We start from the raw sequence: 19,892 nt of genomic DNA, 5'->3' as shown, positions 1-19,892 counted from the left end.
AGAGCGGAGTTTAGGGCTGTTGTACATAGGGTCGCTATGAGTCGCAGGCGACTCGACGGCACATAACAACAACAACAAACAACAACAATTGTGATTTTAATGAAAGTTTACAGAAAAGTTGGATTTTTTTTTATTCACTCATTGTTGTATCTTTTCCTCCTACCCTCCCCCAGTTAGCTTTTTTAAAAATAAATCATTTCTTGTCGCATAATTTCCTCCCACCCCTCCTCCAGTCCACTTCGCTGTGCACATCTTATTCTGGACTTTTCAACCAACCAAATTCAGTTTTGCTAGCCCCCGGCTCCTTGTAGCCGCCACAGGGACAGCTGCACCCTGAATCATGACTTGTGGGTGCGTGGAGGTGTGGGAGATGAGGGAAGGCTGGAGGTGGATGTAGAGGTCAGATGTGCAGTTAACTGAGGTCTGGGGCAGGATGTTTGTCAGGTTTGCCCTCAGTCCTCACTGGATCCCTAGTGTGCATTCTTGTGGTCGTGCCATTGAGATGACTGTAACTCATGGTGACTCTCTCCTGCGCCATCCTCCCCATCTGATATCCTCCAGCCTGTTGTTACAGTCCCTGTGTCACAGTCTGTCTTGTTGAGGGTCTAACTTCTTCTGACCCTCTGTCTTTCCCCACTTGATGTCTTTTTCTAAAAACTGGCCCCTCCTGATGACATGCCCAAAGTATGTGAGACAAAGCTTCATCATCCTTGCTTCTCAAGAGCAGCACCCTGGTATCACTTCCTCCAAGATTTATTCTTCTGGCAGTCCATGGGATATTCAGTACTCTTCTCCAGTACCACCGCTCATCGATTCTTCTTTAAACTGACATCCTTGCTCTTAACTCTTAAGCACTTTGTAGAGGTCTTTGACAGCTGATTTCCCCCCCACTATAACATATATTTTGGTTTCTTGACTTTTACTACTGTGGGTGTTTATTGTGGATCCAAGTTAAATGAAATAGTTGAACAGTTTCAATCTTTTCTGTAGTGGTGTTGTTACGTGCTGTTGCATAAGAACTGACTGATAACTAACCCTCTAGTAGGTTTTTAGAGACAGTAAATCACACATGAAGAGATTGCCCGTCTTTTCCCCACCATGTGCCTTTGGACTAGCAGCTCATTTTTTTACCCCCCCCCCTAAAAAAAAACAAAACAAAACCAACAACAAACCCTCGTTTTTGTCAAGTCAGAATTGATTCATAGCTGACCCTCCAGTGAGTTTGCAGGGACTGTATGTCATTTGGGAGGAAATTGCCCACCTTTCTGCTGCAGAGCAGCCAGTGAATTCACATCCTTTGCCTTTAGGTTGGTAGATAGAGAAGTAAATTTTCTCAGCTTTTTGGTTGCACCCCAATACATATGCCCCGTACAATAAAGGCTTTGGCCTCTTATGGTTTCAAGGTTAGACTCTGATTTGTTTGGTGTGGTTTGTGTTTTTTTTTTTTTAAAAACAAATGAATGGATTTACTTCTTTTCCTTCTACTTCTCTACATAATAATCATCAATAGAGAAGTGTTATTGGGTGTGTTAGTTATAATAGTTATAAAATTGTTTGACCCAGGTTGGGTTTTTTTTCCAAATTAAAAGTGAATGAGATCTATTTCTTTCCCTCTCTCTCTTTCAATCTGTGTGTGTGTGTGTTGATTCATGGGAAAATGTAATTAAAACAAATTTGTTCCCAGCACAGAATCAGATGAGAAAGAAATAAAACTATTTTATTCTTGCATAAACATTAGACCAGAATCTGTCAAGAGTTTGCAAAGACAGAGATCTATTTCTGATACATAAATAACTGAATACACTTATCTATCTAAGTGAAAATACAACATGTCACATTTTATTTTCAAGATAAAGTAGGTCATCTTTAGTGTCTTTCTGGTCAGCAGCAGGTTTGCTCAGCCTTGCATGGCATTTTGCTCATTTCATGCCACGAGTGGACACTGGGAGGGAGGAGGAGTGTGAACCTCCAGCATGAACCTGGTGATTCTATTTCAAAAGAGCTGGCTTCCAGGCCCATAAGGAAACATCCTAGCTTTGTATACTTTTCAAAGAGACAGAGAAAAACCTTGCTTTCTAGAGTGATTACTGACAGAAAGGGAGGGGAGGAAGTCCCCTCCTTATTTTTACTTTCTGTTTGCCCTTTCAAAAAGCCAACCATTGAAAACCTTATGAAACATCCTTTTGTGCAACACCTGGGGCTGCCATATTTCAGATTCAACTTGATTCATTGGTTTGTTTTTCAGTCTTAAAAAAAAGTGTGTCTGTGTGATAGTATAACACATGCACATCTATTCTGGAAATACAGGAAAACATAAAATCATGACTAGAGAAAGGGGGAAAGCCCTCACAGGCTGCTGTGGGTACAGTTTTGGTGAGTTTCTTCCAGCATTTCTTCAGTCTGGGAACACGCACAGCACGGACCTCAAACAATTACTTGGGAAGTATACAGCTGTGTTCTCTGTCTCGTCTTGGAGGCATGGACAGTGCTGTGTCAGAACCTCTGTAAAGAGTTTATTTGCTTGTTTGCAAAGACAGGAATGTCCCGAACAAGGACATGGGGGCAGTCAGGTGGGAGGAGAAAGCAACACGAGGTCATTTGTGAGGAACCTCAGTGTTGGGCGCAATGTGCTGCTCTTTTGCTTTTGAAGGACTGGCCCGACCTAGAATCAATAGTGTAATAGTTTGCTTTGCTTTCACTACTGAAGGAAAGAATTCTTTAGGGGGAGAAATGGAGAGAGGTGGTGGATTCAGTTTCCACCTCAGTGACCCAGTTTAGGGAGTGATTTTCACACCTTTATACCCTTGTTTATTTATTTAGCCTAGGTGATTTGTTTCTTTTTGGAGGGGGTGAGGGAGTAGGTATGGGCTAAATCAGTTAAGAGCAGCTTCATTTTTGTCGTCTCTTCATCTGTGTATGTATGCCCCAGAGACTTGCTGTGCCAGAGACTCAGATGTGGATGAGAAGTCACTACGTGAACTTTTACATTTTCATTCCATCTTAATTAAAGGCTGTTGGTCTGAATGCTGCTGAATCGAATGTAAGCTGGAATCTCAGTTGGTTTTTTTTTCCTCTTGCTGTGCCACCTTCTCTTAATGATAGCAAGACAGGAAAAGCCTATCAAATTTCAAAACAATGGAATAGAAAAGGAACAAGCAGGTCATCCAACTGAGCAAGGAGAAAGCAGTGAACAGATATTGGAAAGTTACTACCAAAAGACATTTATTCAAAATACCTCTGCGTTTAATATAAATAAAAGATTGTATCAAAAACAATATGCAAGCAAGAAACACAGTGTATGTGAATAATAAAAATACCAATTTAAAAAAACTAAGAAAAAGTCTGAGGATGAGTCTACCTACTTTTTTTCTATATTTGTCCAAGCAGAGACCATTATATCAGGCCAGAGTTTGATGCAGAATCAACCAGGCCTGCTCACAGCCTGGAGGACTTTGGGGTTTTCAAAATTATCTTGTGGTGGAAGAGAGTCTAGAATCCAGGCTTAGCTGGAAGCCCTCTGGCCCACGGACCCTGCTCCTTTGAGCCTAGGTCAGCTCAGTGTAGCCGGCTAACACCTTTATTTTTGGAAACTGTTGTAAAGCCTCTATAATTGAGAGCAAGGTCATCCTATGCTTAGTCCTTATCCCTTGTTTTCTGCACAGATCGCCTTGTTGCTTCATGAAGCTCAGCCCTGGTTTGTGTAAGAGATGTTGCCTATAGGACTCGTGGAGGCATGAAGGACATTCTAGAGAAAAAGAACTGAGTGCAGTTTACAGATGTTCTATTTGAAGGAATAAGAGAGCAAAGAGTTCAAAGATTCAAATGCAGAAGTGCCCTGGTATAATCAGCCCTCTCGATTGCTTTTGGTATCTCTTATCCTTGGAAGGTGAATGTTATCACCCTAGGAAGCAGTGTTAAGGTAGGAAGAATGAACGTGGGATCCAGATTTCCAACCAGTGTACCACAGAGCATTAAACTAAAATTTCTAAAATATTAAAAAAGTAAAGATTTTTAAAATCCTTGATAATTTATAACTGCATTAATGTAAATTCAATTCTTTTCAGAACACTGTAGTATTAGTCTTTATTGCATGTTTGCTTTTTGAAAATGAGTAACATGCCTGTGATGTCATTATTTATGAGGATTCTATTAACCACAATATTTAATTAAAAGAAGCATCTCATTCCTCTGTCATGATGAGTAACCAAGACTGCATATGGACAGAGAACAGGACTGTGTTTGGCTTATGGCTTTAATTTACCTAGTTTATTAAATTATTAAACTTGTTGAATTTTTATTGGCTTTCAAGTTAAATTGGTAGGGAGGCTAATGGGAAAGTGTGGCGTTGAGACTGTGGTGTTTTGCCGTTGACTTGATTCCAACTCAGCAGACCCTTCAACACTGCCAGAGTAGATCAGCCCCTGGTGGTTTGAGGCCGTGATCTTGATGGAGCCTGGTCTTTTGTTCGAGGAAACTGCTGGGTGAGTTTGAACAGCAGACGTTGGCCTTGGGGTTAACTGTTAAGTGATTAACTGAGATGGATTGACATAGTCTGTGCAAAGGTGGGTTTATGTTTAGCAGCAATATAAGGATGACGGACACAGACAGATGCAGGTCAGGCAGTGCTTCGTTCTCTGTGCAAAGGTGGGTTTACTTTTAGCAGCAGTTGTAAAGATAAGACGCAGGTCAGGCAGTGCTTTGTTCTCTTGTATGCTGGGTCGCTGTGAGTCACAGCCCACTTGGCACCTACCTACAACAATAGTGTTCCGAATTATTGCTGGCATCTTTAAACCCAAAACAAACCAACAAAAAATAATGAAGAAAAAAAGGAAGTGACAAATATCATAGAAGTGGAAAAAGGGGGAAGTCTGGCGAGGAGGAGAGAAGAGGGGAAAGGACAGAGGTTCCTGCATGTGCGCAGGGAAGGAGCCATCTTTGGGACGGACGCCTGAGAAGAAGACTGGGAACTGATGCTTCATGGGGCTGTTGGAGGGGAAGTCAGCTCAGACAACCCTAGGAATGGAAGAAGGGGCTCAAGCATACTTGATGGTGCAGAATCCTCCCAGGCACTGGGAAGATGCTGAAGCAGCCTACTCAGAAACCTTAAATCCACCTTCTATCCATGGCAGAAAATAAATCCAAGGGAACTCAGGTGGCCCACTGGGCAAGGAGTTGTCCTGCAACCCAAAGGCATGTGGTTCGAATCCACTAACTGCTCCACAAGGAAAAGATGGTCATTTCCTCCCGTGCAACTTACCACCTCTGACCGCTAGAGTTACCTGTCGCTTGGATCCAACTTGAAAACACATAGCAAGAACAACATCATCCATGGCAGACAGTGAATCCAAACTTTATTGATAAATTGCCTTTAACTAACAGAAGTGGATTTTCTTACCGTGTAGGAGGCTAGAAGTCCAAATTCAGGTCTGTGTGGGCTCTGGGGAAGGCCTTTGTCCTATCTCCTTTACCCCTGAGGCCGCGGTGTCCCTAGGAGATCTATGTTTCTTGGCTTCAGTCTTCCCAGAGCTAAGAGTCAAAGAGGCTCTCAGAGTAGGGACTCTGGATCCTTGCTTTACTCCCAGATCATTCCAGGTGTTACTGAGGGCCCGCCTGTGACAGAAACTTTAATTGCCAGCCATATGACCAGAAATCTATGTGTTTGGGTCAAGTATTCTTTCTTTTAATAACTGTAACAATATTTAAGAAGAAAAAATAACACAGGCTCCAGGGGCCTGCATTTTAGATCACATAACGGATCTCTGGTCTTCCCCTTACCCTGTGCCATTTGCTCTGCGGGAAGAAGAATGGGAGTGCCAAGTGAAATACCCGAGCAGGACCAAGTCGATTTGCCCTGAATCCCACTTCCTCTTCCTGGCAAATTTCTTCATCTCTTTCATTTTATATAGGAAGCTCTAATGGCATAGTCTGTAGGGACTGTAGCACTGATGACCCAACAGCATGACCTCTCCAGTGGTTTAAATTCACCAGCAGCTGTTTGGGAAAGATGGGCATTCTTCTGTATGATTTACAGCCTCAGCAGGTCAGTTCTGACTTGATGGCAGTGAGCTTGAGTTTGTGTTTTCTTTGAGATTGTATCCTCATGATTCTTAACTTGGAGATTCACCACCCCTACTCTGAAAGGACCCGTTATCCGACATCAGATGGGCATGAAGTAACTGAACACAGAAGCCCCACATCCAGAATCCAAAGTTTAGCATTTCTGCAGTCCATGGAGCTTCTCCTAGAAACAGAGCTTACATCTGTAGTCCAAGTGAACACTGCTGCAGATAGACTGACAGCTGGTCCCTGGAGGTCATGGCACACCATCCTTGGCTGTCCGGCCTCAGGGCTCTACACCTGGTGCTGCCTCCTCCCTTCAGTTCTCTTTGTAACTGATCTAACCAACAGTGGTGCCAGGGTAGTCAGTTTGAAAGCTGCTAACGCCAGCAACTGAGATTAGAGCTGGTTTGTCCTTTGTCATGCTGGGACTAACCCTACAGTTGAAATGCAGAAGCTGCTGCCACCTGAAGATTTTAACTGCTGGCCAGGTCAGGCGTCCAGAGACACGGCACTGTAGCTCCCTCTGGTGGTCATCCCCGGAAGCCTACCTTTGTTTCTTATGGAAAGTTGGCATTTCTTTCAGTTTTTCTTCTGGAATCTAACTTCTGTCTCTCCTCTTTTAATTTTACTTTTTTTCCTTCTGAAGAGGAATCTACCTGGCTAACCTTGTTTGAGCCAGCTCTTCAAGGGGAATGAGGATGATGCTGTCAGCTGGGGATTTTTTTTTTCTTTTTTACTGTGTATTTAATGTTTCTTGTCTTTTCTTTCTCCTCTCCTCTGTAAAAGACTACTATAGCCCAGCAATGCTAGGTCTGAAAACGGACCAGGAAGTGCTGGGTGAGCTTGTAAGGATGAAGATCCCAGCCGTGGCGGACCTGATGGAGGGGCACGGTGTGCTGTGGACCTTGGTGGTGTCCCGCTGGTTCATCTGCTTGTTCATTGACATCCTACCTGTCGAGGTGAGAGAGCATGTGGATCAGAGATGCCCTTGGGATTTAAACTGTAGTGCTAGTCGCCGACCACACTGTAGCTGAATGAGTGATATTTCCCCCCCTGTTGAACATCTCGCTTTCTACAGACCGTGCTTCGAATTTGGGACTGCTTATTCAACGAAGGCTCAAAAGTTATCTTCCGGGTGGCCTTGACCTTGATTAAACAACATCAAGCCTTTATTTTGGAAGCCACCAACTTTGCAGACATTTGTGATAAGTTTAAGCAGATCACAAAGGGGGATTTTGTAACAGAGTGTCACACATTTATGCAGGTGAGTATCTACCTTATTCCTACCCTGTATGCCTGGAAGTCATACCAGGCTTCAGGGCCTACATATTTGGTCATCATTTGAGATCTTTAATGGATTCCCCTGGCTAGTGCAAACAGTTAACTCACCTGGCTGCTAATCAAAAAGTTGCAGGTTTGAGTCTGCTCAGAGGCGCCATGAGGGAAAGGCCTACATTGGAAAGCCTCGCCATTGACAGGCTGTAGAGCATGGTTCTGCTCCGAAATACGGTGTCACTGGGAGTCGGAGTCCATTTGGTGGGAACTGGTGTGTGGTACTTAGTACCTGGCACCTCCTGGTGGAGTGTCCTGGTATTCCCTATCTGCCTGCCTTGCTCAGCACTATTTTCTTGTGGGCCTCTGTCTGAGCCCTGGGTTCCTCCCACTGCCCTGGGGGTGTTCACGCCCACATTCCCCTCCCCTCTCCAGAGATCCTCTAGAATGGACCCTAAACCTTTTCCAGCCTCCTGTGTTCTCTGAGCTCTGGGGACAGCTGGAGTCTGTGAATCCTTGCATGGTTTCCTGGAGATGCTCTCAAGTCGGCCTTAGACTGCTGAGGGACTTGCCACGTGACAGACTGCAGTTCATCTCTTGCTGCCCCAAGTCACACTGTGACCTTCTCGGGATACCTGCAGAGCCAGCATGACAGTCACCAGAGGGTGGGGTGGAACACAAATTGTCCTGACACTTTGCTCATAAAAGGCTTAGAGTAGAGGGGAAGAAGCAGAAGCTATAGGATCAGTGAAATTTCTGGAGGTTTTTTTCTTTATCATGCTCTAGTTCCATAGTGAGAAAGCTCTGGGCGTAACCCTTAGGGCTTGGGCTGCTAACCCAAAGGTCAAACCTTCTCTGGCCACTTGAACCCACCAGTGGCTCCCAGGGAGGAAAATGCACAATCCCTTCCCATGCAAATTACAGCCTCTGAAATCCAACAGAGGGTCAAGTATGAGAGTTGGAACTGACCTGACAGCAATGAGAGTTTCTCAGTGAACGCATGATGCGTTTTATCTTTTTCAAAATAATGATGGAATTAAAGGAAGTAGCAAAAATGTTAGAGACCCTTGTTACTTGTACCCTTTCCCCCAGTGATGACATCTTAGATGCCTAAAGGCGATTCTTCCAAACTCCTACAGGGAGAAGGAAGTCCCTCGCTGGAAAGACAACCTTGAATTGGTTAAGAGGGGAAGCTGGTAGAGAGGCAAGGAGGAAGCTGTCTGCTGTTTGGGTTGTCTTCCTTCATCAGTTCGTCTCACCAGAAAGACAGGCCCTCAGCTCCCTGTTAAGGGACTGAAGAACAGACAAATGAAAAGGGTCATTTCACTTTCTCCACTTTTCCTGTAAGACCCTCAGTGAGGTGGACTGACAGAGACTGCAGCCATGAGCTTAAGCCCAGCAGAGATTGTGAAAGGTGGCGCAGGATTGGGCTGAGTTCTGTTCTGTTCCGCTCAGGGTCGCTTTGAGTCGGAGCCCACTGGAGGGCACCTGACTACGGCAGTTTCTCACAGGAATCTCACAGGAGTTTCACGTGGTTAAACATTGGGCTGTTATTTGAAAGGTCGCTGGTTCAAGTTCATCGTTGGAAGGAAGACTTGATCTCCTTCCCCAAATCCACCCTTGAAACCTGAAGAAGCCCAGTTCGGACACATACAGTGTTGCCTTGGGTTTAGTGACATATGTTTGGTAGCAATTGGCTTTAGCTTTTTGTCGGACCTGGGAGGTAACAACAGTGTGTGATTAGAGGCTCGGGGCCTTGCTGCTGCTTCTCTCTACCTTGGACCCTTCTTCCAGCTCTTCACGTAATTGGCTGCCCAGCTTTCTGGTCTCAGAGAAGATCCTGGTTACCTTGTTTAAATTAGCTCTCTACTATTCTTGTTTGCACTGTTGTTCTGTGTACCATAGCTGACCCTCCAGCAGGTTCTCAGAGGCAGTAATTTAATGGGAGGAGCCATTAATTTAATGGAGCTGCTAGTGGATTCAGATTGTGTACCTTTGGGATAGCAGCACAGCTTCTTACCACAGGCCATGCAACCTCCCTTCTTTGCATTGTTTTTATTGTTGTGGTTGTTGTTGTGTACCATTGACTCAGAACTGCCCCATAGCTGACTCTCCAGCAGGTTTTCAGAAGCATTTAATTGCAGCAGAGCTTCTTACCGTTAGGCCATCAGAACTCCCTAGACAACAATTAGTACCTTCCTAGAGAGCATAGAATTGTACTTATCAATTATCAGTCTAAGGAACTCTGGTGGTGTAGTGGGTAAGGAGTAGCACTGTCAACCCAAAGGCAGGCAGTTTGGATCCACCAGCTGCTCCATAGGAGAAATAGGCAGGCTCCTCCTGTGTGTTTCAGAGGCAGGCACCCTGCGGAGGGTCAGCTGTGAATCAGTTCTGACTCGGCAGCATGTAACAATAACATCTACCTGGTTATTGTTGTTATGAACCATCAAATAAGAACTGACCCAAATTTGACTGTCCAGAGGGGTTTTAGAGGTAGTAAATCACATGTGTGAAGATTGTCCACCTTCTCACAGAGCAGCTGATGGATTTGAACTATGTGCTTTGCATTGACAGTGCCACTCCTTACCACTAAGCTATCAGACTTACGTATCTGGCTGGACACTCACACACACATACTCCACTTCTCTCACTATTGTGAAATTATAGCCAACTTGCAGCTGGCTCTCACTGGATTTGCAGACTGAAGATTGGCCATCTTTTTCCTGTCATGCTCCTGGTGGATTCCGACCAGCAGAAAGGCACCACCTCTGAGTTTGCAGTGCAGCTCTCTCTAGACTCCATCTTACTGGGTGGTACAAATGTTAGTCGCTAGACAGTGAGGGGGAAAGGCTAGTGGCTTGAACCCACCCAGAGGGGCCTTAGAAGCACCTGGCAGTCCACTTCTGAAACATCACAACCTTGGAACCTTGTACAACCAAGGTCAGCATGAGTTACAAGGGATGCCACTGCAACAGATTGGTTGAAACTGGTGTATTGTCTGTCTAGCCTGGAAGAAAGGTTCCCTGCGGGTAGGGCTGCTTGAGGAGTGAGGTCCCAAGAATGTTACTTAGCATTCAACAGCCTGGAGCAAAAGCAGCTCAGGAAGCCTCAGGGGCCTGTGCAGGCAGAGCTAGGCCATAAAGGGCAGGCTTGAACTGGACAAGTGGGGAGCGCATACTACAAGCATGTTGTCAGGGTGTATCAGTCCGCAGGAAAAGTCATGATGCTGGGAAAAGTGGAAGGTCAGAGAAAGAGAAGAACCTTGTGAGCTGGATTGAGACATGGTTGCAGCAGGGGGCCTGAGTGTGGCTGAGTTGGTGAGGACTGGGCAAGGTCTTGATCTCTTATTTATAGTGTGAGTTGACATCTTGACGGCCCCTAAGAAAACAAGTGGGGAGAAGGGAGCGCTGGTGGCTTAGTCTGTGGAGAGTTAACCCAAAGGCCGCACCTCTCTGGTGGACTCCTGAGGTTACAACTTCCGAACCCAGCTGTGCATCAGGTCTGACTTGAGGCAGTGAATTTGAGTTTAAATGGGGAGATGTTAGGGAATTCAGGTACAAATTACAAATCTAATATAATTTGTCAAAATTTGACTGAACGTTAGAACCTGAGAAATCTTAATCTCGGATACATGATCCCTTTTGTCATTTTATTTTGTAGTAATGATAGATTTGAAGGCAGTAGCAATGTATATAGTAGAAATGTATAGAAAGCTTCTCTGTACCTTTTCCCCCAGTGATAAAAGACAGTCTTCTCAAACTCCTCTGAGAGTGGGCAGTTTTGAGTTGGGAAATAAAGGAACCTGGTAGAAAAGTAAGAAGGAGGCTTCCTGGTACAGCCTTCAATATTGATTGCATCTTAGCATCAAGAAGACAAAGGCCCTTACCACTGGGCCAGTGGGCAACATCATGATAGGACTGAAACTGTAAATTATGTCATTTTGCTTGCAACCACAGTTAATACCCTTGGTACCAGCAGTTAGGAGATAAGGAGATGTCTTGTTTTGGGCAAGTTGGCTGTCAGGGATCTCTCCACAATACTTAAGAGCAGTGATGTCATTTTGAAGACTGAGGTTTGCGAGATTCATGCCTTGCTCTTTTCAAGTACTTGCTATGCATCTGAGAGCTGGACATTGAATAAGGATGACAGAAGAAGAATTGATGCCTTTGAGTTGTGGTGTTTGAAAAGAGTATTGAATATCCCATGGACTGCCAAAAGAACAAACAAGTATGTCTTGGAAATGGTGCAGCCAGAGTGCTTCTTGGAAGCAAGGATGACAAAACTTTGTCTGTTATGCTAGAAGAGGTTATTTCTTGGAAAAAAGATACCATGCTTGGAAGGGTGGAGGGTGAGCAAAACAGAGGAAGACCCCCATTGAGATGGGTTGACACAGAGACTGTTGGAGATGATGAGGATGGCACAGGATAGGACGAGATTCAGGTCTGTGGTTCATAGGGTCACCATGATTCAGAGTCAACTCAGCGGCACCTAACAACAACAAAACAACATCAGGGACTTTGTTTATGGGTTTAGCAGATCCCCTAGCTGTTAGGAGGTGCATAGAAAATGCTAATTGTTCTGGGCTGCAGACATTCAGGCAATTGACCTCACAAGAACAGCTGTGCGGAGATGAAGAGAGTTGGACTGAAAAAGGAAACTGGAACAGGTGGCGTGGGGCCAAGGTACAGACTTGGGTAATGTCAGAAAAGGCTGGCTTATCCAATTTCAGGCAGCGCTGGTGGCCTAGTCCACAGGGAGTTGCATGGCTAAGCCACGCCATTCTGGCAACAATTTAAAGCCTCAGAAACCCAACGGAGGGTCAGCTTTGAGTCAACAGCAATGAGTTTATCGAATTTCACATGGCTTGGAGAGGAGTCGCTCTACTGCATGTCAGAGCCAAGCTGTGTAAAAGAGGAGTGCAAGAGGCATCTGACCTTCTCTGGCTTAATGAGAGAGAGAATCAAGGTTAACAGCCTCATACTAATTCTTAAAGGGGCTCTGATCACTTATCTCCTCTCTCCAGCCTTTGTATCAAGTCTGACCCGAGCTGTCCCTCCCTCTGCTTCTCTGCTAGGTTGGTATTTGTTGCAGTGTCAACACACAACGATTAAGATCATGGGGTTTGTTGGAAAAGTGACAGGTTAACGCCCACACTTGGGGCAGAGAGTTCTCTTTCCAAGGAGGCCTGTTAATTTTACATATCCTCTCCTTGCGCATGGGAGGGCTCTGCCGCAAACATGCTCCGTCAGATCATCAATCAAGACAAGAAGCACCCAAGTTTGATACCTCTCTTTGTATTCATTGGAGCTGGAGGTACTGGAGCAGCCTTGTATGTCATGCGTCTGGCATTATTTAATCCAGATGTCTGTTGGGACAGAAAGAATAACCCAGAACCATGGAACAAACTAGGCCCCAATGATCAATACAAGTTTTACTCAGTGAATGTGGATTACAGCAAACTGAAGAAAGAAGGCCCTGACTTCTAAATGGAAATGTTTTTAAAAAGCCGCTTAGAATGAAGATCTTCCAGAAGCCATCCGCACAATTTCTCACTTAACAAAGATATGTTTCTTCCCTAAATGCATGAAACCACATCAGTGTATCATGTTGGGATTTACACTGAATAATAAATAATATAAAACTTGGAAAAAAACAAACACAACAAAAGTGACAGGTTACAATTCAGCATCAAAAAGGGCTCAAGATAAAGTTCTTCAATCAAGACTGCCTCTTCTTAGCTATGCTCACCTCTCCTTGCCCCTCAGCCTATCTTCTCTGCCCTGGCAATTATTGCCAAGCTTTTTATCTCCACTAATAAGTGCCTGGAGGCACCTCACTTTTCCTCTCTCTCATTTGAGGACTAGGAAGCCCACTCCACTGCTTCTTGCCAGTGTGGTTCTGTTTCCTCTGCTCTTGCTGTCTCCTCAGCCTCTGCTTCTCTCTCTCTCACCGTCTGCAGTCACATCTCTCTTTGTTCTGAGTCTGGGAGGTGCCTAGTACAGAAACCCCAGGTCCAAAAATGCACTCCACCCCTGTGTCGTCTTCCTGCTGGTAGTTAGGGTCAGCTAACTGTCTCCTGGAGAGCAGCTGTGGTTCAGTTCTGACTTGCTGGTGCGTAACAGCAACATTCCTACAAGGGTGCCAGACACCTTATTTATGTTATTAGCAGCCTGTTCAACCCTTTGGTGTGGACTACACGTACTCATTTGCAGAGCCCCTCTACTATACAGACAGCAGGAATTACAAAGACCGTGGCTGTTGCTGTTGCTGGGTGCTGTTGAGTTGGAAGCGACCCATTGCTGACCTCCTGGCAGGTTTTCAGAGGCAGTAAATCACACAGGAGGAGATTGCCCATCCTTCTCCTCTGGAGCAGCGGGTGGATTCAAACTGCTTGTCTTTGAGATTGCAGCACAGCTTCTTACCACTAGGCCCCCAGAGCCCTGTGTCCAAAAGAATACTGCATCAGACTCACAATCTCACGTCACATACTTTGTCCATACTATTGAGAGGGGCTACTCACTGGAAAAGAGAGCTCTGGTGGGCTAGTAATAAGAGACTGCATTTTAACCCAAAAGGCAGTTGGTTTAAATCTATAAGCTGCTCCGCAGGAGAAAGATGGGCAATCTCTTCCCGTGAAGTTAACTGCCTCAGAAAACCCCCTGGAGGGTCAGCTATGGGTCTCTTCCCACTCAGTGGTGCACAACAGCAACAACAACTTACTGGAAAAGTTGCCTCTCAAATCATTGCCCTTGAATGAGGATCCATTCCTAGCTGACCCTGCATCCTACATGATGAGATATTGCAGCACCTTCTGGGGTTAAATCCTCCTTACTCACTCACTCACTCACTCATTGATGTCTAGTCAGAACTGACTCAGGTCTCCTTCCCGTGGGTTTTGTTTTGGGGGGAGACCCTAAATTTCACACCTGTCTTTCTCTCATGGAACTGCTCATCTGTAGATTCCAACTGCCAGAATGGCTCTGCCCTTGCAGCAATGCAGCTCCTGACGAACTGCATCACCAGACTCGAAAACTCTTTGCCATTAAGTCAGAACTGATTCATCCTAGACCGTCCAGCTGCTTTTCATAGGCTGCTGTGCAATAGACATAGCACAGGAGAGTCTTTCCCCCCTCAGAGCACTGGTGGATTCGAACTACCTGCCTTTGTGTTGGCAGCGCAGCTCCTTACCACTAGGTCATCAGAGCTCCCTAACAGCAGAGAAGGCAAACGCTAAAAAATAAAATTTAAGAAAGAGACTGTCAAGTCCTGTGTCTTTCATCTGCTCAAATGAAGTAATGTGGTACATAAGTGATGTGGTTTTTAAAATAACAACTAAAAGCTGAGGGGTTTTGTTACTGGTTCAGCTCAGTACAGCTCACCAGCACGGCATGATGAGAACATCAGTAGAGCCATAGCATTGGAAACAAAAGTTGGAAGTGCTGTTTTCTCAAAGTATGGGATTCAGTCCTTTTAATGACTTGAAGGGCCCATAGTGGCACAGTGGTTGCTGATCAGAAAGGACAGTGTTTCAAACCCACCAGCGGTTGTACAGGAAGAATCTGGTCATCTGTTCTCATAAAGATCACAGCCCTGGAAACAAGCAAGTGGGCAGTTCTCTGCTCCCCTAGCTCTGCTCACTGAGTCCCAATCATTTGGTGGCTTTCAATAACAGCGACTCTTGAAAGAGGAAGTGGCCGAGGTGATTCAGAGGACATCACCAGGATAGTGTGATGAGCCCGTATGGAGTCTGTGTGTCTTCTGTCAGCAGGTCCCAATATCTGACATCAACTGCAAATGTGGTTTTTCCCTGACCCCAGCAGCCTAGACCGAGGTCAGATCTCACAAGTTAAAGGGCACAGTCATCCAGATTGCCAAGTTGGCCCAGGACCTCAGAGACCAGCCACAAGCTATCACATGTGACTTGCTGGCTGAAATTCCCCTTTTCCTAGAGTTGACTAGAATGACTTGCAGAACTCAGAAAAGCCCTATGCTTATAATTACAGTGTTGTAGCAAAAAAAAAAAAAGGATAGGACCAACACAAAGAAGTCTTATAGAGTGAGCTGTGAAAGTCCCCACGTGGAGCTTCTAGACCCTAAGGGTACATTACCTCCTTCTACACCAGTGAAGATCACCTGCCAGCAAGCTTAGCCAGGCTTCAGTGTCCAGAAATGTTTTCTAAGAATTTCATCATATTGGCATTAATCCATCATCAGCGTGGTTGAAATCAGCCTGCGACCTCCGCTCCCGCTTGAGCCCTTCTTGTGTGGCCCATCCAGCTTGAGTCCCTTCATTGCATTTCCTGTCAAGGTGGGATGGGGAGCCCCCCTCCCCATGAATAATAAAGACTTCAGGCACTTGGATAGAGCCCAGGGGTTTGGAGAATACCTCTCAAGAACCAGGAACAAAGAATAGTTTCACTTATTTTGTTGGTGTAAGAATACACACAGCAAAACAAACCAGTCCATTCGTCTCTCCATGGACCTTTTAGTAACACTGATTTCATTTTTCAGGTAGTGCAATTATTTGACCCTCCTTTTGTGAGGTTTTTTTGTGTGGTGATTTGTTTTGGTGTTTTGTTTTTTTGATGGGTGGTTTTTATTTCTTTTCCCTCCAGTTTCAGTTGAGAGCCTATTAAGTCAGAATTTGAGGTGTTTGTTTTATATATTACAGAGCCCTGGTGGCCTAGTAGTAAGGAGTTGTGCTGCCAGCCCAAAGGCTGGACATTCAAATCCACCAGCTGCTCTGAGCGATAGATGGGCAAACTCCTCTCATGCAGTTTACAACCTTTGAAAGCCCACTGGAGGGTCAGATATGAGTCGACTCCAATGTGATATCATATAACAACAACATTTTATGTATTAGAATTTATTTTTAATATTTTTAGGATGTCTTTTGTTTTTTAAGTATTTTACTTTACATTTGTATATGACCATATGTTTATCTGTTTTTGAGTTTTAGTATGTCAGTAATGATTCAGACTGTTTACCATGCAGAAAGGTATAGGCAGTATGTAATCTTCGTCTCCTTTTTTCATCAGTAGCACACTCTGCGTGCATCCTACGTAACTGCATATGTTGGTGGTGTTTCCACATCAGTATTCTACCAGTGTTTCCCTAGTGTGCATATACCCTAATTGTTGTCCCCTACAATATTAATGGAAATTTAACCTGCTTCCAATTTTGTGCTTTTACAAACTATGGCACAGATTATGTCACATGCACATCACTTGGGTCTCTTGGAGAAATTTCCAGAGGACAAATATGATAAGTTGGCCTCCACATGTTTATCAATACACACTCCAACCCACCATGCATGAGCTTACCTGTTTTCCTGCACGCTAAACCAACACTGGTAGCCAGCTGCTATTTTTGTCCAGTTGTTGTTGTTATGTGCCATCAAGTCACTTGTGACTCATAGCGATCCTATGTACAACAGCTCAGAACCCTGCTCTGTCCTGTGCCAACCTTAATGTCTGACACACCTACCCCCATCTCCTCAGTCACCGAGTCAATCCATCTTATTGAGGATTTTCCTCTCTTGCACTGTCCGTCCATACTACCAAGCATGACATCCCCCTTCAAGGTCTGGTCCCTCCTTGCAACCTGTCCAAAGTATGTCAGACGAAGCTTCAGAATCCTTGCCTCCAAGGAGCATTCTGGCTTCACCCTCTCCAGGACAAACCTGTTTGTTCTCCTAGCAGTCCATGGTATATTCAGCACTCTTCTCCAGCACCACAGCTCAAAGGCATCAATTATCCTTCTCTCATTCCTACTACGTGAGTGAAAAAAATGGTATCATGATGTGGTTTACTGTGCATTTTTTGTTTTCCATATGTTCAAGAACCAAGTACAAAACCTGAAAAAAAAATTGAGGGGGCACAAATGACTGTGTCTTCCTTTCAGTTAGCAGCATAACATGCAGCCCACTATGCCACTAGAAGTTGGTGCTGTCTGTTCGAGAGTCACTGGTATTTCTTTTTTAGAACCTTATGTTTATTTTAGAAAGCCCCATCTGGGCTGGGAGTGTGTGGTTCCTTAACAACGAAATAAAATAAAAACTGCTTTCTTGCGCTCACCACTCTCTCTGTCTCTGTCTGTCTCTCTCTCTCTGTGTGTGTGTGTGCGCGCGCGTGTGTGTGTATTACTGTCCAGAGGGAACTTTGTGTTTCTTCAAATCTTCAAAAATATGCTTAGCCCATCCTTTTGTATACATGTGGATGTTTATACATCCACATCCCTGACTCATGCACAGTTTGGAAGTGGTTTTTTTCAACAAAGAATTACATCCTGGCCTCCTTATGTTTCCTTTCAAGGAAGAAGGTCTGTCTCTTCCTTTTGGTTGGAAAATTCTAATAAATATCTTTGCTTTTTATCTTGAAAAAAGAATTACCTCCTGATCCCATCCAAAGTAGTCTTGGTTGGAAGAAGGGATATGTTCCTCATTCACAAAACAATTTTGTATGTTTTCTTTTTTTTTTAAAGTGTTAACTTTTTAATATCTGTTTCTGAGTGTGAATTGTGAAAATTATTAAACAATAACACTAACATCACATGCAAGCAAAATCCTGCGAACATTATCCAAAAAAACAACTGGAACATCGACACAGAACTACCAGAAATCCAAGCTGGGTTTAGAAGAGGCTGTGGCTCTAGGGACATCATGGTCAATGTCACATGGATCTCGGCTGAAAGCAGAGCGTACCAGAGGAATGTTTATCTGTATTTCATTGACTATGCTAAGACATCCGACTATGGAACACAACAAATGTGACTAACCTTGAGAAGAATGGGAATCCCAGAACACCTGATCATGCTCATATGAAACCTCTACTTGGACCAGGAGGTAGTTTTCAGAACAACAAAGAAACACTGCATAGTTCAAAATCAGGAAAGAAGTGCATCAGGGATGCATCCTGTCTCCATATCTTTTCAATCTGTATACAGAACAGATCATTCAAGAGGCTGGATTTCATGAAGAGGAATGTGGTACTGGGATTGGAGGAAGACTTATCAACAACCTGCATTATGCTGATACACAACCTTACTTGCTAAAACTGAGGAGGGCATGAAGCATTTCCTGCCTGAAAGTGCCAAGAACTGTCACCTTCAATATGAATTGAATCCCAATATCAAGAAAACGAAGATTCTCGGCACTGGGCCCATTAGAAGCATCATGATAGATGGAGAAAAGATTAACCGTTTCAGCTTTCCACAATCAACACTCTCGGCCTCAGCAGTCAGGAAATCAAAAGATGAGTTGCATTAGGAAAATCTGCTGTTAGGGACCTCTTCATAGTGCTGACAAGCAAGGATGTCAGTCTAGAGACTAAGGTGTGCCTGATCTAGGCCATAATCTTTGTGATTACTTGCTATGCATCAGAGAAATGGACAATGACTAAGGATGACAGAAGAAAAATTTATGTCTGTGAGTTGTGGTGCTGGAGAAAAGTATTGAACAAGCCATGGACTGCCGAGAGAACTAACAGGTCTGACCTGGAGAGAGTAGAACCACACGTCTCCTTGGAACCAAGAATTTTGAGACTTCATTTCACATACTTAGGGCATGTTGCCAGAAGGGATCAGTCTTTGGATAAGGATATGATGCTTGGAAGGGTTAAGGGACGGCAAAGAAGAGGAAGACCCTGGATAAGATGGATTGACACAATAACTAGGGTAATGAGGGTAAGTGTATCAAAGACAGTGAGATTGGCTCAGGATAGAGCAGAGTTCAGCGCTATTGTGCATTGGGTCGCTATGAGTTGTAGTCAACTTGATGACACTTAACAACAACATTCTCTTTCAAATTATCCCATCCAGAAAATTCACCACTCAAGTTAGCAGACCCTGAAGCACTTGCTTCCTATTGTGGTTTCCTGAGGGTAACATACAAGGAAAGACAAAGTTTCTGCAAGGTGGCACTGCCCACATTTCTGTCTCTTCAGAAAGAGTAAAAACATCCAGGACTTTTGCTGAGCTTTGTTACTCCTAGGAAGTTCTGATGGCATAGTTCATAGAGAGTTGTGCTGCTAACCCAAAGGATATACCTTTCTGAAGGTTCAAAACCACCAGCAGCTCTGAGGGAAACATATGGGCAATGTACTGTGTAATTTACAGACTCAGAAAACCTGTTTTTGGATTAGTTTTGAATCAGTTCTGACTTGATGCCAGTCAGTTTGAGCTTTTGAAGGGGCTCTGGTAGTGGTGCATACCATGCTGTGCTGCTGGCCAACTGTTGGTTCGAATTCACTAGCCATTCTGAGGGAGAAAGATGGGCTCCCTCTCATTAAGATTTATAGTCTTGAGGACTGGTTGATAAAGGAGATGAGAAAGATCTGGAGTGAAAACAAGGTATATGACCTCTGTAAGTAAACCAGTATAAAATAAAGGTTGTTGTTGTTGTTGTTATGTGCCGTCAAGTCGCTTGCGACTCATAGCGACCCTATGTACAACAGCCCTAAACGTTGCTCTGTCCTGTGCCAATCGCACAGTCTCTGACACTCCCATCCCGATTATCCCAGTCACTGAATCAATCCACCTCATAGAGGGCCTTCCTCTCCTAC

At 44.4% G+C, this 19,892-nt stretch overlaps 1 protein-coding gene across 1 annotated transcript in view; it reads left to right on the top strand.

Moving 5' to 3' along the window:
• The window catches only part of GRTP1 (growth hormone regulated TBC protein 1), a 111,963-nt gene that overhangs the window by 80,039 nt on the left and 12,032 nt on the right, over positions 1-19,892 (top strand). Inside the window, exons 6-7 of the mRNA XM_006883958.1 lie at positions 6,847-7,019; positions 7,139-7,324. Of these exons, the coding sequence (XP_006884020.1) occupies positions 6,847-7,019; positions 7,139-7,324 (359 nt within the window). The remainder of the gene's footprint in view (positions 1-6,846; positions 7,020-7,138; positions 7,325-19,892) is intronic.

Source organism: Elephantulus edwardii, unplaced genomic scaffold, assembly GCF_000299155.1.
Source record: "Elephantulus edwardii isolate Elephantulus edwardi_28Jun2011 unplaced genomic scaffold, EleEdw1.0 scaffold00030, whole genome shotgun sequence".
NCBI lineage: Eukaryota > Metazoa > Chordata > Mammalia > Macroscelidea > Macroscelididae > Elephantulus > Elephantulus edwardii.
This window is presented reverse-complemented; position numbering and strand designations above follow the sequence as displayed.